This window comes from Canis lupus, chromosome 7, assembly GCF_011100685.1.
Source record: "Canis lupus familiaris isolate Mischka breed German Shepherd chromosome 7, alternate assembly UU_Cfam_GSD_1.0, whole genome shotgun sequence".
NCBI classification, from domain to species: domain Eukaryota; kingdom Metazoa; phylum Chordata; class Mammalia; order Carnivora; family Canidae; genus Canis; species Canis lupus.
Window position 1 is genome coordinate 34,741,394 of NC_049228.1, and position 17,343 is coordinate 34,758,736.

Sequence of the window (17,343 nt, forward strand, 5' to 3'; positions counted from 1 at the left end):
TGTCTCAAGGAATGACTATGTGTTGCTGATAGGCAAATCACTGCGTGTCCCCAGGAAGGACTACAAAGATCCTTCATCCTACTTCCCTCACCACACATGAGTCCCGGGTGGTTGCAGGACCAACAAATATTACATAATAAACTCCTATCAAATGATTGGCCACCTAGGTATCACCTGCATGTCTGTCCCCTTGCTACAGCATAAATAGAATCACTATGGCATAAAATACAGTTCTGGAGAACACTGAGAGTCTGCTATTAAACCTACTGTGTATAATCCTGGGCACAGCACAGAGTTTCTGGGGGCACTGACTAGACCCTACTTGAAGAGGGCTGTCATCTCTGAGCTCCACATATGATTCAATGCACTATAGCCAGATGTCAGATGGACCAGAGCCCAAATCACAGCTCTGCCCTCTATCTGCTTTGAGGCTTGGGAAAGGTTCTTAATCTCTCCAGGTTTGGGTTACATTATCTCATTTGGGGTTTTTTAGGTAATTTTATTTCATGTTCTTCTTGTCAAGACAAAACGTGATCACATAAATAAAGAACCTGGTACAGAGCAGGCTCCTTATAAATACCAATTCTCTTTCCTTGCTTCCTTAGGTCCCTCTTTTTTTTTTTTTTTTTAAGATTTTATTTATTTATTCATGAGAGACACAGAGAGAGAGAGAGGCAGAGACACAGGCAGAGGGAGAAGCAGGCTCCCCATGGGGAGCCTGATGCGGAACTCGGTTCTGGGACTCTAGGATCACACCCTGGGCCGAAGGCAGGCGCTAAACCATTGAGCCACCCAGGCATCCCTTCCTTGGGTCCCTCTTAATTTCCTATGTATTAATTATAAAGTGGCAGAAAGCACCAAATCTGATGGGCATATAATCAGTTTTTACTCTACAATTTAAAAAAAATTACACAAACATCTCCTTCCTGGAAATTAAACAAATAAATCAGGTAGATATCCACATTCAGTTCAACCCAAAACAATCTATAAACCTAATCAGGTCATAAATGAGTATAGTCAGAATGGTGTGCAAAAAGAATTATTTTTACCCTTCAGAGATGGAAGGGTATCATGGAGGAAAATGCTAGGATCAGTAATAGAGATAAAACAACAGTACAGGGATCCTTAGCATCACAGGCTGGCTCATGTTATGAGGTGTTACATATTCAGTAAGTTTTTACCTGAAACAATGAGCTATATTGGCCCATTAATAATTAACTTAATGTAAAAGAGTACACAAGTGTGTGGATAAATCCACATACCTGCTTCTTATACACAGTCTGCAGGCGGAGAGCCTCCCACCCAGTACCCATCGTCTATGTCACCTTAGCTTTCCTTTATTTAAGAGTCAGGGGTTTATGTTTTTTTAAATAAACAGATAAAAAGATAATGTACCCTTTTCCAAGAGAAAAGCTATCATTTAAAACCTTTTTAGCTGAAGAAAACACACTGGCTTCAGGAGGGGATTTTAAAAAGGAATAGTATTTCTTTGCATCAGTAAAATTCTTTGATACCCTAATAGGAAAGACAATGGACAGCAATGTTACTACATGAGCTGCACATGCCATGCCAGGTAAGCTAACAGGAAGGCTCGTGCCTAACTCTGACCCTGAGAAAACAAAGTGTCTGGTACTATCACAGCATTCTGCTACAGATTTCAAGTGCCATATTCATTCCTATCATTTATCCTCCTTCCTCCTTTGATATTTTTCACTCTATACAGGGATAAAAAAAATAACATACCATCTGGAGCTTTCATTCATATCTGAGGAGCTCATACTCATTTAAATCAACAATAAGAGATTCAGCTGAACTTTCTCAGAAATAACATTTCAAATTAAGGCTATTCCTGTTACCTGGAATGTGCTTCATCTTTCGAAATCTTACTATTTCTCTAAACAATCTCAATTTCTAAGAACGTCTTCTTAATGATCCTCCCTTCTCCCAAGCTCTTCTCAATGTGTTAATTGTAAAACTTACTTCAGGACTGAAGCAGGAGACATCTCAGAATACCAATCCCAATGGTCTGGGGCAGAGTTTTGCTACTGGGTTATAAACTCTCTGAAACCAAGGGCTAACCCAGACCTGTGGATTATGAAAAGAACAGAGGCTTCAAGGTTAGCCCCTTGGGATACATGGGGTAAAATCCTGGCCCAGCTATCTTTCAGATAAGTGACTTCAACCAAGTCACATCACCTTCCTCAGTCTCTAAAGGAGAGAACATGATACTCTCCTCAGAGCGCTGTGAGGATTAGATGGGAGAACACATGTGAGAGGGCCTGGCATAGTGCAGTGCCCAAAGGAAGGCTGGTTTCTTTCCTTCCTTGGTTCTGTTTTCCCCCAGTACCTAGTACAATGTTGAGACCACCAGAGACTCTCACTAAAAACTTCCTGAATATCCATTAGAAGTTGGGTTTCCTAAAACTACGTTTCAATATTTATTGTGAAACTCTCATGTTTCCAAGTTGTGTTACTTTATTTTTTTTTTAAGATTTTATTTATTTATTCATGAGAGACGCAGAGAGAGAGAGAGAGAGAGAGAGAGAGAGGCAGAGGCACAGGCAGGGAGAAGCAGGCTCCATATAGGGAGCCTGATGTGGGACTCGATCCCCGGACCGTGGGATCACACCCTGAGCCGAAGGCAGAAGCTCAACCGCCGAGCCACCCAGGCGTCCCCAAGTTGTGTTACTTTAAATCATACACACACAAGGTGGAGGATTTCAAAAACAGAATTCAGCCTGTGACACTGTTAGGTGGGGCATCTAGGAAAGAGAGTCAAGGAAAGAGTCCAAGGCAGAATGTTTAAGAATAATTCAGTGAAAATAATTACATGTAGTCTGTTCTTTTATGGAAATATCTTTGAATAAATGGCAGTTAACTGTTAACCTCAGGAAGGTTCAGAGAGGGGAGGAGGGAAAGAAGAGAGGATGAAGAGGAGGAGGGAGGGAAGAGAAGAGGGAGGGATGGAAGGTAGTACAGGGGAGTAGAGAGTGAAGAGGAGGAAGAGGGAGGGAGGAAGGTTGGCTCTGCCAGGGTACCTTCACATCATTTAAGGTAAGCTACTGAAGCTCGCCTTCCCCTAAGAACAAGCCCCACTGCATCCTCCATCTTTCAAAAAAGTCATCATCTAATGGAAAAACCAAATTATTTTAAAAATTTCCCCCAATGGATGGTAACCAAGGGATCCTCTTAAGACAGTCAGAAAGATACTGGATAATTTTATTACTTTTATCAAAAACCAAAAACCACTTGTGATTAAAATAAGGCATAAAAACAGTCACTCGGATCATTCCCCTGTGGAAGTTCTGACCTTCAAGCTTGAAAGTTTGAAGAATGTGGTCTGCACCCAGGTCCTCGGAGGCCAGGGAGATGCCCCTGCACCAGCCCTGATCCTCCCTCCCTTGGCCAGAGGAGGCTACAAGTGTGGTTTGAGGGTCTAGCTCATGTGGTTTAGTCACAAGACCTCACCCTTACAGATCAAAGTTCTTGGTATTAAATGAAATTGAGATTCCCGCCCCACCCATCCAAGCAATAGCATCTGTCCTCAACTCGAAGAGTGCTGCAAATACTTTCTACCTCAAACTTCTAGTGATCTTTAAAAAAAAAAAAGAAAAAAAAAAAAAAACAATCAAGCAGTTTCCTTCCCATTCCAATGTAATTTAGCTGGAGAGGGAGAAATGGCTGCCATTTAACTCAACTGAGCAAAATTTTACTGAGTATCTCCCATCCTACAGTAATAGTTTTATTTGTATAGCATTTCACAATTTATAAAGTGTGTTCACATACAGCATTTAGGGTTTTTAAATATTTTTTTTACAGCATCTCATTTAATCCTCACCATAATCCTGAGAAGTAGGTATTTATTAACTTTCATATTTAAGGATGACAAAAATGAAGATCAGAGAAGTTATGTGATTTGCCCAAGATCACACACTAGCAAAGGAGCAGAACCAAGACTCAAACTCAGGTCTTTTGACTCCAGTCAGATGACCTTCTGGCATACAGATCCTGTAATAAATGTTATAGGAAATGTTTTAAATGAGTATACACAGGCATTGTGCTCTAGAAATTTATCATTCCCTTGGGTTCTACATAAGCCACCCCTGCCCCTGCCACTAATTTATATTCTGACAAATGAGGTTTTGAAGGTAAAGGCCCAACTATAGATTAGATTCAAGTCAATCAGGGAAGGGGGTAAGAGAGCGCTCAGGGAAGCCTCTAGGGAGGTGATGACACTAGACATTAGAAGACTGACAATATTCCACTGAAGGAAGTGTTACAACAGTGAGATTAACTAATAGGACACTCACATAAGTCATGTGTACATTTATGCTTATAAAAGACATGGAATTGATGAAATATTTCAGAGATGCAGAGGGTTGCTCTCACACCTAGGAGCTGGATTTGAAACTCTGGATTCCACAGCCATATCCATGAAAACAGAATTCTACTTTTTCTTTTTGCACATTTGTTGTTTATTACAGAAAAAAAGAAGGAAGAAGAGAAATTCTGTGGAAATTTTTTTCTTGCGGTATTAGATGAGAGGAAGAAAATATGTGACTAATTAGGGCATTATTACTCGTCGTCATTTTCCAAACATGATTTTTTTTTATTTTTTAAGGATTTTATTTATTTATTCATGAGAGACCGAGAGAGAGGCAGAGATACAGGCAGAGGGAGAAGCAGGCTCCATGCATGCAGGGAGCCTGATGTGGAACTCAAACCCGGATCTCTAGGATCACGCTCTGGGCTGAAGGCAGTGCTAAACTGCTGAGCCACCCAGGCTGCCCTATGATCTCCTTTTAAAGTGTTTTTTAAAAAGGTTTTCTCTGGGACGCCCGGGTGGCTCAGTGGTTGAGCATCTACCTTGGGCTCAGGGTGTGATCCCAGGTCCTGGGATGGAATCCCACATCGGTCTCCCTGCATGGAGCCTGCTTCTCCCTCTGACTGTGTCTCTGCCTCTCTGTCTCTCTGTGTCTCTCATGAATGAATAAATAAAATATTAAAAAATAGGGTTTCTCCATTCCCCATTCTAAACTTTGATTATGGATTAAAATTTGCAAATAAATGAATATAGTACCACCTATAAAAATGACAGAAGGAAAGCGGATTACAGTTGCACTCATTCACTGTATGATCAATTTTTAAGTAAGGCATCTACTCCATACAGTGAGATGCTACTATTATCAGATATAACTTTTTGTTTGCCTAAAAATCTGATCACATTTAGTAGGGGGAAAAAAGCACCAAATCTTCAAATAGTCAAGTACATAAAATTGTTTAAAAATCACTAAAAACAAAAATGAGGTTAAGAACTTCATATGTAACTCAACCTAATAGAAGTAGCAATGTATGTCAAAAAGAAAACATATGGAATAATAAAAAGGAAAAAGTAATCCTGAAACTATATAGAGTATAAACACAGTTTTGACTTGGGCAAGTGTTTAACTGTTGATATATAATACATTTAAAAATAGGGGCATCTGGGTGGCTCAGTTGGTTAAGCATCTGACTGTTGATTTTGGCTCAGGTCAAAATCTCAGGGTCATGGGATTGAGGGGAGTCTGCTTGAGATTTTTCTCTCTCTCACTCTCCCTCCGTTCCTGTGTGCTCTGAATAAATAAAACCTTTTTTAAAAACACATTAAAAAATCACAATGATCATCTTCCTCCCATGACAAAGGGAGAAATTTGGGATTTTTCTGAGGAAGGAGATGATACTTGAAAAAGAATTTTTTTGGAAGCTGAATCTATCCTATGCATTGCTTCAAATACTCCAGAGAGAAGAATATATAGAAGGCAAGAGATCCATTAGTAGACTATCCAAATAGTCCAGGGAGGAACTGATGAAGAATTAAACTAGGATGATAGCAGTGAGATGGCAAACTAAGGAAACCAAGACAATGCCTTGGTGACCAATGGACTCACGGAGGGAAGAGCATGGTTTGCCTTCCATTATCACCAGGTAGATTCCGTTTTTTTTTTTTTTTAATCAAACACTGATTTGGACACCTAACGCTTAAAAGTCTCCAATGGTTTCCAACTGGTTTCCACTAAAAACATCATACTGGCATTCAAGACCTTTTACAATCTGATTACAATGTATCTAATCTTGTTTTCTCTCCAACAGAAATTCTCTACCTATGATATTGCCTATTCTATTCACAAAATAAGCTACTCATTAATTCCAGACTTCATATGCTTGCCTATGTATGTTGTTAACTTCACCGTGAATATCCTCCTTCTTCCAAAATCTTCTGTTATGACCTATCCTTCAGAGCTCCTGTTAAAATTGTTACCTAGTCACCCTTGTTTACCTTTACCTAGTCTCTCAACTTCTACAGCCACTTATTTTCTATAAAATTTATTCTGGCAACCAGCGTCCTCTCTCCTCCCATTGTTATGTGTGTCCATGTCTTCCAGAGTCACTGACAAATTCCTACATTCAAAAACTGCACCTTATATTCCGGTTAGTGCTAGTATGGTTCTGATGATCAATAAACCCTTTAAAAGTGAGCTATTCTGATCCCCTGCAATGATTCTATACCTATATGGTATAGAGTTATTCTAGATTTATAGGTTGATATTCCAGGTTGTATTATATGTTATGTAAGACTAAGGATCAAGCCATAAGCAATTTCTCTATTGCCATAAATAACCACAGTGAAAGCAGTAGTAGAAATCAACTGATTTTTCTACATATTTAAAATCTCCGTGTCTAATATTTATTCAGAGGTAAAGATGTTTTTTGGCAGGTTTAAGCCCCATAATTTCCTTATCTTCTTACAAAGAAAAGAAGAAAAACAGGTTAGTGAGTAAATATTTCATTTCGATTTTAAAACTGGCCTAAGCAATTCAGACTGATCTATTTTTTGAAAAAAGGAAGAAAGGTTTCAGAGAGGAAAGAGATAGTGTCAGAATGCACCAAAAGCTGCAACATGGAAGAAGGTAGGAGGTGGTGCTAGGGACACAGGGACACCTCTCTGTTCCCCCCACTGAGAGTAAAGGGAGGAGATTAAAAGTAGGATGAGCCCCAAGACATGGACAGATGTTCCAACTCTCCACTGAGGAACTGCTTTACTTTACCAGTTGGGCTGGTAACTGTCAACATGTCTGAGACCATGAATACTGGGTAGCCCAGCTATTGCACTCAAAGTATGTGTGAGCACAGCTTTGCAGCAGTGCTGGTGTGTATGTGCCCGTATCCTCCTTCGGTCATGATGTAATGTTTCCTGTGCAAGGGTAATCTCATTCTACAATGAGCAACTGACCAAATCATAATTCTGATTAAGATACACTTTGCTTGAAAACAATTTTTTACTGACGTTTCATTTCCACAACACTATCTTTAAATTTTTTTTTTTTTTAATTTATGATAGTCACAGAGAGAGAGAGAGAGAGAGAGAGAGAGAGAAAGGCAGAGACATAGGCAGAGGGAGAAGCTCCATGCACCGGGAGCCTGACGTGGGATTTGATCCCTGGTCTCCAGGATCGTGCCCTGGGCCAAAGGCAGGCGCTAAACAGCTGCGCCACCCAGGGATCCCTCCACAACACTATCTTTAAGAAGGAACCTTCACATAAAGTTCATATGTGATCCTCCCAAAGAAGGATGAAAGTCAAATGTTTTTATCCATATCTCAGGGGGCATGGAGTCTACATTCTGCATGCCAAAGGACACCTAGCAATTTGAAGTGTCGGAACTCTAACCCCAAATTAGATCTCAAGGCTCTTAACCTAGAGAAAATGGTACAAGGGGGTGGGGGAGGGAAACAAAATGTAAATGAGGGGAGAGAAATCTGAGTTCCAACCTTAATACTTGGCTACCACTACCCTAGTTCAACAACCTAAAACAGATCACTCAATTTCTAAAAGCCTCTTTCTTCTCATCTAAAACAGGAAAAATCCGGATTAGTTGTTTTCAAACACTCATTCAAAAACGGTTATTAGGCCCTAATATATAAGCCCTAGGAGATATAAGGAGGTATATTATTTAACGTTAGGCTCTTTATCCTAAAATAACTCAGATAAGTAGATGAGACATAACATATGAACACATAACACCAAAACAATGCAATAACAACAAAAGAGAACAGTTTTGTGAAGAGCAGGGAAGACTAATTCAGCAAGGAATGAGGCTGTGAATTTAAGTCTAAATTACATCTTTTTAAAAAAGATTTTATTAATATGAAATAGAACATGAGCGAGGAGTGGGGGGCAGAAGGAAGAGAAGCAGACCCCCCACTGAGCAGGGAGCTCCAACATGGGGCTCCATGCCAGGACCCCAGTATCATGGCCTGAGTCAAAGGCAGACACTTAACCAACTGCCCCTAAATCTTTTTTCTTTTTAATTTAAATTCAATTTGCCTACATATAGCATAACACCCAGTGCTCATTCCATTAAGTACCCTCCTTAGTGCCCATTACCCAATTACTCCATTCCCCCTTCTGCAACCCTTTGTTTCCCAGAATTAGGAGTCTCTCATGGTTAGTCTCCCTCTAATTTTTCACACTCAGTTCCCCTCCTTTCCCTTATAATCCCTTTCACTATTTCTTATATTCCACAGATGAGTGAAACCATATGATGATTGTCCTTCTCCGACTATATTATTTCACTCAACATTAATACCCTCCAGTTCCATCCATGTCAAAGCAAATGGTGGGTATTTGTCATTTCTAATGGCTGAGTAATATTCCATAGTGTGTGTATATATATATGTGTGTGTGTGTGTGTGTGTGTATATATATGTATGTATACACACACATATATATACATACATATATACCACATCTTCTTTATCCATTCATCTGCCAAAGGACACCATGATTCCTTTCACAGTTTGGCTATTGTGGACATTGTTGCTATGAATATTGGGGTACAGGTATCCCAGCATTTCACTACATCAGTATCTTTAGGGTAAATACCCAGTGGTACATTTGCTGGGTTGAATTAAAGCTTACAGGATAAAAAAAAAATTATCCACACAAATAGAGGAGAGAAGGCCAGTCCAGTCAGAGGGAAGAGCATAAACAAATTCTCAGAGCAGAAGAGCCGTGGAGTTAGTTAGCACAGGGAATCACACACATGCTTCACTGCTGTTGAAGTGTGACTGGCCAGCAGGAGACACAGAAAGCAAGGGTCCAAAGCAGAGGTCAGACTGAGGACATGCCCACAGGATATATTAAGGAAGCTGGATTTTGTCCAGCAGGCAATGAGGATCTAGGGCAGGGCTCTCACAGTGGAATGGCATAGTCAGCACTTACCTGTGGAAAGGTCACTGTCATGAGAAGTCATGAAAAGGAAGAATGTAAGTGGTCGAATCTAGAGGCAGAATGCCTAGTTAAGAACCTAGAGTAGAGGGACGCCTGGGTGGCTCAGTGGTCGAGCATCTGCCTTTGGCTCAGTGTGTGATCCTGGGGTTCCAGGATTGAGTCCCACACAGGGCTCCCTGTAGGGAGCCTGCTTCTCCCTCTGCCTCTGTCTCTGCCTCTCTCTCTCTCATGAATAAATAAATAAAATCTTAAAAAAAAAAAAAAAAAGAACCTAGAGTAGAGATGGTGAGCACATGTTCTAGGGTGATTATAGGAAAGGATGGACAGAAGTTCAAACAGTAAGCTGCAAAATCAGTAGAAACAAATGAATTGGGAATGGGGTGAAGATGTGAAAGGTGGGAGGGAAGGCATGGAATGGACCCAGGTTTCTGGAGGGGGTATAATTGACAAGATTATCTTGAATCCAGCTTAGGACAGGCTGAGTCCCAGAAATACATGGGGAGAGATGTCCAACAATTGCTTGAATACAACAACCTGTCGCTCAGGAGAGAGGCCTGCCCCAAAGATATGTACTGTGGTAATAAGATATATCCAGTGGGTAATAGAAACCTTCTAAGTGAAGGTGATCACCCAGGGAGCAGGAACAAAATGAGAAGTATCCTTGGCCAGAACCAGTGAGATACCATGATGCAAGGAACAGGCAAAGGAAAACCAGGAAGACAGCCTCCCAGGACACAACAGGAGAGGTTATGCCAAGAGAGAAGGGTGAACAAAGGTACGAAATGCAGTCTAAGGTGTCAATCCAAGAAAAGTAGGATGGCAGGATTTCTGCTTGGCTGAGCAGGTAAGTGGTCGCTGGAGAACCTACTGAGATTGGTTTCAATCATGTGACAGAGAGAGAAAGCTAGGCGGTGGTGGATTAAGAAAGAGAAACAATGAGCATATGGCATCTCTGGGGGAATTTTAAATCAGAAAGGAAGGAATGTGGAATTCAGTGAAGATTGGGAAGAGGGATTCCAAGTCCCTGCTAGTTCTCATACTTCACTTTTTCAGATGGATAAGAAGCCTATTTTGGTAAAATTCCAAGAAAACCCACGACTTAAATTTAAATTAAAATTAAGTAACATTTTTAATTGTCAGGAAAAATAGAGGACTCGCGTAGCTATCAGCAAAATGTACACGAATATGTCTCCCAACACACTTTAGAAATACCTGGTAAAATCGTCCCTTTTCTCACATGCTCAAGGGGGCCAGGGCCAGAGGGAAACCATTGGCCAAGTAAACACTCCCTTCATCCAACTGTTCCCCCTCTTAATGTCTCATAAAAACAGTCTTTGTCCCCCTTGGCCCAAAATACCACTCTCCCCTACGTGACTGAATTCCTAGTCCCTTTTTCAAGGGCTACTCAAACCACCCCTAGCAGAACCACAGCAGGGAGGAGACAAGTGTTCCTATCACGCCCAGAACTCCAGAGAATCACCCATCCCAGGTCACACTCGTTCCCGTGGCAAAGCTGACCCTGGTACTTCTTTGCCAGCCAGCGTCCATCTCATTGCTTGTTGTTCTGCATGGCAGTTTAAGATAGCAGGAAGTCCAATTTTAAGAACCATCAGTTTTACCCAGTTTATCTGGTGTAAGACACATGTTAACACCCTGCTGAAAATGAAGGAGCTGCTCCACAACCTCACTTGTTCGCTGGAGTCAATCACCTACGACTACTTGGTTTTACCAGTGAAGATTCCAGATGTCGACTAATATTTATTTCGTGGGTAGGCTGACAGTCAGTCACTAAACAGGATCTCTCCCCAAGAGTGCAGCATTTATCGTCGCCTCTGCCAGTGGAAGTGTTGGAGCAGATGTTGGCAGACTGTGACATACAGTATGTCTTTAAAACTTGTTGGGGTGTGAAATTTCATAAGGTCAAAAAATGCTGCATTTTGATCAGCAGATACAGGAGTTCTGTACTTTTATAAATTATTGCAGGCAAACCAATACCATTTGCTAGTAAAATAGAGAAACTAAGAAACTGGACTTGTTTCATGTAGGAGATAATATGTGCAGTTAGTGTTTTAAAAGCCAATTTCTATCACTTTAAAGTAAATGCTCACCCAAAAGATCTATAGAATGAAAACATACTCTTAAGTCAATACAAAATACAAGATATTATTTTCAATTGACAACAGGATTTTAAAAATCATTCTCTACTAAAAGAAAGCCATAAATACCTAACAAGCATTCTAGTTAGGGGAAAAATGGTTTCCTTAACTAATACATACAGATTAACAGAGTTGTCACTTCTTAAAAAATGAAATCCCTACATAAGAATCCATTTATAGAAATGGAGAGGTGTCTGGGTTTATTTTTTTTTTAAGTTAGTATTCTTGCCACTCAACTGATTTCACAAACCCTTTGGTTTATGGCTTTACCTTATTTTAAAAAATTAAAAAATAGTATCCATAAAACGGGCTGGGGCTCTATCCAATTTTAAAATGACTTTTATAACATTCAAGGACTTTTGTTATCTTGGGTTTTTTGTTGCTATTTGATGTTATTTTTCATTTTATTTTTTTGCTTCAATCTTTACCTCCTATCTTTTTCAAATGAAACTAACACAAAACAACATACAACCAAAATCAAAATTAAGAATGGTGTCTGGCTAAAGATTTTATCTCAAGGGTACAGACTTTAGCTTTTATGCAAGTTTATCTTAACCTAACATGAGTTTTCAAATATATTTCTGAATTGATGTAGAAAAACTCTTCCATTGATTAATCAGTAAAACCACCAGCTTTAAGAGCCTGGTTATAACACAGCAATGATACCTTGCCAGTGTCACCAGCAGCAGAATCTTTCCATTTATTTTGTGCTATGTTCATGAAAATATATAATTAAATCAATTTTCATTACAAACATTTTTCTGAAGTATTTGTAAGGAAGAAAAATTGAACTTCAAACATAAAATCTCCCCAGAAGATAATTTCTAAAGTAGATCACTTGTTTTTCATCATATGATCAACAAAAAGAGCTAAGGTCATGACAGGAAACTGATTAAAAATGTACCAGGTACTGCAACATCTTACAATCAATGTCACTTAGCAACCGAGTTCAAAGGTCTCTATTTATATTTTATAAAGAAAAACTTGACGTACATATTTGGTGAATTGTATTTATCACATTTAAGTTCTATATTCAACAATATTGAATTATATAAGACCATATACTATCAATAACCCCTATACTAAGAAACTGAAATTCTATCAAAGCTGAAAATTTCCCAGCACTTAAATACAAACCTAAACTTTTGCATAGGCTTCTCCTGTAATGCAGTATATCTGATACATGAGGTCATATAGATAAATAAATACAAGGTGAATCAATAATCATAATGAACTTACTTGCCACTGAAAAGTTGTTGAGGGGATAAGGTAAATCCACATCTTGAGGTTTCTCTTTATATCCTATGAATGAGCCATCTGTCTTCAAAAGGAAATATCTTGGCCTCCAGTTTTTTATATATTCTCCTACATGAGGAAAGCATGCATGTTAATGCTGGGGAAAAAAATGAACAGCAGCTTTTATGTGAAAAATAAATTATGGTACAATATATGTCCTACAACACTGGCCTCCAAAAATTTAGTTAGGCAATTTTCTTTTAACTTAGCTTACAAAAGAAAATACATAAGCCTGCAATTAAGATTCAATAAAAACTCAAACATGTTTTGTTTTTAATGATTTCACACTTTGATAATTCATTTGCACTATTATTTCTTCAGAGAATCATTCATCTGAGTACACATTTTATTCAGTTTTTCATTTTATCAGATGGTTGTTAGAGCATATTTCAACCATTTTAAAAAGCCTTGGTAAATCACCCACACACAGTATCAAGGAATTTTGATGAAAAACACTTATCATAAGGAGGAACATAAAATAGATGTTTGTTTTCCAAGTACTAACTGACTAATTGTGTCATTTTTTAAGAAGAAAGGGGGAAAAGTCTGTTTTCATTGTTAAATCTTGATCAGAACTTGTTTAAACAACATTTTATTGTTCTGAATAGAGAAATTACCTTCTGTGCAATTCTGTAAATAAGTCAAGGAAATGAAAGACTGAAAGACCATGAGTTACCGGAGCTTAAAAACCACACACATGCTCACACAAACCGTAATAACTGTAAGAACACATGGTACAATGCCAAGCACATAATAATCAATAAATGCATATGTATCAAATTTTGATATAAACTATCACCTAACTACCAAAATAGACCTTTATAGCAACCAGATCCCAAGATGCTTGCCTAAGGAGGGACTCATCTTAATTTTAAGAAACAGAGGTACTCTGTGTGACACCAAAAGACACAGAAGGCCAGCTGGTCTCAAATTCGTCAGTTCTCTCCTGGATATTTCTACTTGGTTCTTCAATCTCAAAATGCTGAATCACAGTCCCACAAAAAACTGAACAGAGCTCCACTTTCCCTACAGGTCAGCTTCTTCCCTGGACCGCAGCTACGCAAGCTTTAGCTAACAACACAGGGCTATTCCCCGTGCTGACGCTAGGTCAGCGCTGCCTTGGCAAGTCTCTCATCCAGGCCAACCTAAAGGGGGCTCTCACACCTCACCCTTCTGCTGCTGTGCTGTGCCTGGGCCCAGTCCTGCTCACCCCGCTTTCATCCTCACGCATTTATCCCCCTCCAGATTAATCCTGATGTGTGTACCACTTTGATTTATATCACTATTCTGCTCAAAAATTTCTGACTCCTTCTTGTTTAGCACTAGTCTCTTAGCATCAAACGTAAGCTCCTTCATAATCTCACTCTAACATATATTTCAGATGTAGATCAGCAGTTCTTAAAGCTCCTTAACTCACACCTCTTTACAGCTTTAACTCTGACAACTTCAACAGTGTATGTAGGTAGACTACATCTAGGTTTACTGTATCAGGAACCAAAATGAAAATTTAAATTCTTTTATTACTTCCTTTAAAAATAATAAACTCATTATGTGTAATGTAACTCATACATTTTTATGAAAATAGTTACATTTTCTAAAACAAAAAAAAATCAGTGAAAGAGCATAACTTCTTTCCACTTAAAAAAAACTCTTTGATGTTTGGCTTCACAGAAGATAGCCAGGTTCTCATACCTGCTTCTGTATTCAATCTACTGTGGTATGTTGTTTCAGTTTAAAATACAGAAAGCAATCTGGTTCAACAGGTATGTAGCCAGGAAGGGCAGGAGTATTCAGATAGTTATGGTTTTCTTTGAAGTTTTCTGAAAGGCTAACTGCAGCGTAGAATTTGAAACCATGTCAAGGAAACTGTTGCACCCCGTTAAGTGAAAATCCACTGGTCTATATTACACACTGAGTGAATCTTTTATACTATGCATGGTTCTGCAACACCACACTTTGGCTATTTAGGAGACACTGGTCCACTGAGATATACTAATCTTTCAAGTATTGACACATTTTATTAGCAAAGTATCATCAGAAAAGTAGGCACTGGGAAGCCATCAAGCTCACAATGGCAGATATATTCTATTTTTTCTTCAGAACTTGATTTTCACCATTGGTCCTAAGTACTGTGAGTTCTTTCTCCTTGCAGTGATATATTCCAAGCACCCACTCCAGTGCTCACCACGTGATAGGTGCTGAATAATAATCTACCAAATGAATGAATAAATGAAAGAGATGTATACAAATACCATCCCAGCACATAAAAGGCACTTAAAGGGAAAGAAAAAGAAACCCTAACTTCCCTCCCAAAGGGAAAGAAAAAGAAGAAACCCTAACTTCCCTCCCTCATTTTGCTTTACTGAAAAAAACATGGCCTTGGTATTAATAAACACATGCCAAATTTGCAAAACAAGAATGCTATCTATACTCGGGATCCCTGGGTGGCTTAGCAGTTTAGTGCCTGCCTTTGGCCCAGGGTGTGATCTTGGAGCCCTGGGATCGAGTCCCACATCGGGCTCCCTGTGTGGAGCCTGCTTCTGCTTCTCCCTCTGCCTGTGTCTCTGCCTCTCTCTGTGTATGTCTCTCATGAATAAATAAATAATATCTTAAAGAAAAAAAAAAGAATACTACACTCACAGTTCCCATTACAAAGATGAAGCAAGTTCCTTTCTTGATTGCACTTATTATTTACTTATTGTATTTTTTTACTTATGGATTCCTATATTAAATCTAAAATCATTAGACATTAAACCTCTAATTAGTAATGTCATATTTAGATTTCAAATGCTCCTATAAAACAATAGATTCATACTAGTATAAGATGCTCTAAGTCTATCAGGCTAAAAACTAAGCAATAGCTTAATAGTTACACAAAGGACAAAATAAATTCGTCTAAAAATTTTGAAAGAAAAATGGGACAGCACTATTCTTTATTTAAGCAAAGTACTGAAAACACTTATTCAAGAAATATGAAACTAAAAGAAACAAACATCAAGTTTTCATTTCTAAGAATAATTTCCTGTCAGCCACTAATGCTGTCATGCTCAGTCAAAAGACACAAAACACCATCACATAAATCTTCTATCTTTTTGGTTAAACAAATCTTGGGAAATTTAGAATATTTTATGTGGTCTCCAGCAAGACTTCCGGTTGCCAAAAAGTTCTTTTAAAAATCAATCTGTTATGTCTTCCTGACACATAATACATTACACCAAGACAGTGCAGTAGTCATTCACACAGGAGTAAAATTGAAAAGTCAAAATTTACACTCTTAATAAAATAAAAAATATTATTATTTGCCACAAATTTTGGTTAACAATTTTGAGTTGATTTCAGTTCAATCAAGTCAACAATTGTACTGTCATGTGGAGCTAACTGGATCTCAAACTTTAAGACTCTTGATTTTTGATTGTTGTTTATAATATGAATGGACTTCCTGAGAAGATGTTTAGAGTACATTTACTTATTTATTTGTTCTGGGTCCTGGAGACATAGTGGTGGACAAAAAAATAAAAAAGACAAGGACTCTAATTCTTGGATTTTGTATTCTAGTACTATACCAGGTTTCAGATACCCCTTAAAATTCAGAGGCTTCTGAATACTTCCTGAAAGCAGATCCTTTTTTATAGGTTCCCATTAACATTCTCAAGTCAAGTTCATACAATTGCATGATGTGCTGGCCTAATTAAATATTTATTTTCTAGTTCCAAAAGAGGAACTGAAAAGGGATTCTTTTTCTGCCACAGAAATGGGCCTTAGTAAGGACACAAATTCACAAGGTAGAAATTAAAAAAAAAAAAAAAAAAAAGCTTAACTGCCACCTACTAGGCCTAAAACAAAAGAAGAACATTCCTAGCTCAAGAGTATAAAAAGTCATAGCTTTCCATGTTACCACAGCAGGACACCATGCCCACTGATGGAAAGGTAGAACTGTTCCTGCAGCCTTGAGGTTCTTGTCCAGCTGGTCTTGACAAAGGATCTGAACACTCTCCTCACTGACTCGGTAATTGAAGCAGTGAGAGTCTGGATAAGGAACATATTCTCAGGCTGTTCTAAAAATACAGCCAGATAGTCGTTGCTTTTATGGGGCTAAATGCCCAGAACAAAGGTGCTCTCTCTGCCACCAGTCCTTTTAAGATAGACTGCTAAAAGTCAACCACATCTTGTATTTTAAACATAGCATTTACACCTAAATTTATACATGCTGTATTAAAACCAAGCTGTATCATACTTTTATATTTATAGCCCATAGGCTTCAACTAATTTAAGACACACAGCTTGGTTGTAACAGGGCGGAAGTCTTGTTTTAAAAAGCAACAGCATTTATGGGGTATCAATTCAACATTTACATGCATTGTCATGATAAACCTGCAGAAAGCGCCACAGCCACACCTGGACAGGATTTCCAGCACAATCTCTTTCCAACTTTCTTATCTACCTTAATGAGGGTCCTTGCAACTCTCTCACACTCCCTGGCAGAAGGTTTTATGTATTTTGAAGAGGGCCCTTTCCAATATCAAAACACATACACTTCCCAATAAGAATCCTGATAGTTTGGTTTCTGTAGTGAGCTGAATGGTGACCCCTCAGAAGATATGTATCCACCCTAATCCCTGGGA

The 17,343-nt window shown here is 38.7% G+C and overlaps 1 protein-coding gene across 8 annotated transcripts in view; it reads right to left on the reverse strand.

Moving 5' to 3' along the window:
• AKT3 (AKT serine/threonine kinase 3) overlaps positions 1-17,343 on the reverse strand; it is a 306,203-nt gene that overhangs the window by 160,406 nt on the left and 128,454 nt on the right. For 7 of the 8 annotated variants that reach the window (XM_038542732.1, XM_038542730.1, XM_038542731.1 and 4 more), the window contains one exon: positions 12,665-12,790. The exons of the other annotated variant lie outside the window; for it this stretch is intronic. In XM_038542732.1, coding sequence (XP_038398660.1) covers positions 12,665-12,790 — 126 coding nt within the window. The remainder of the gene's footprint in view (positions 1-12,664; positions 12,791-17,343) is intronic. 8 annotated transcript variants of the gene reach the window in all.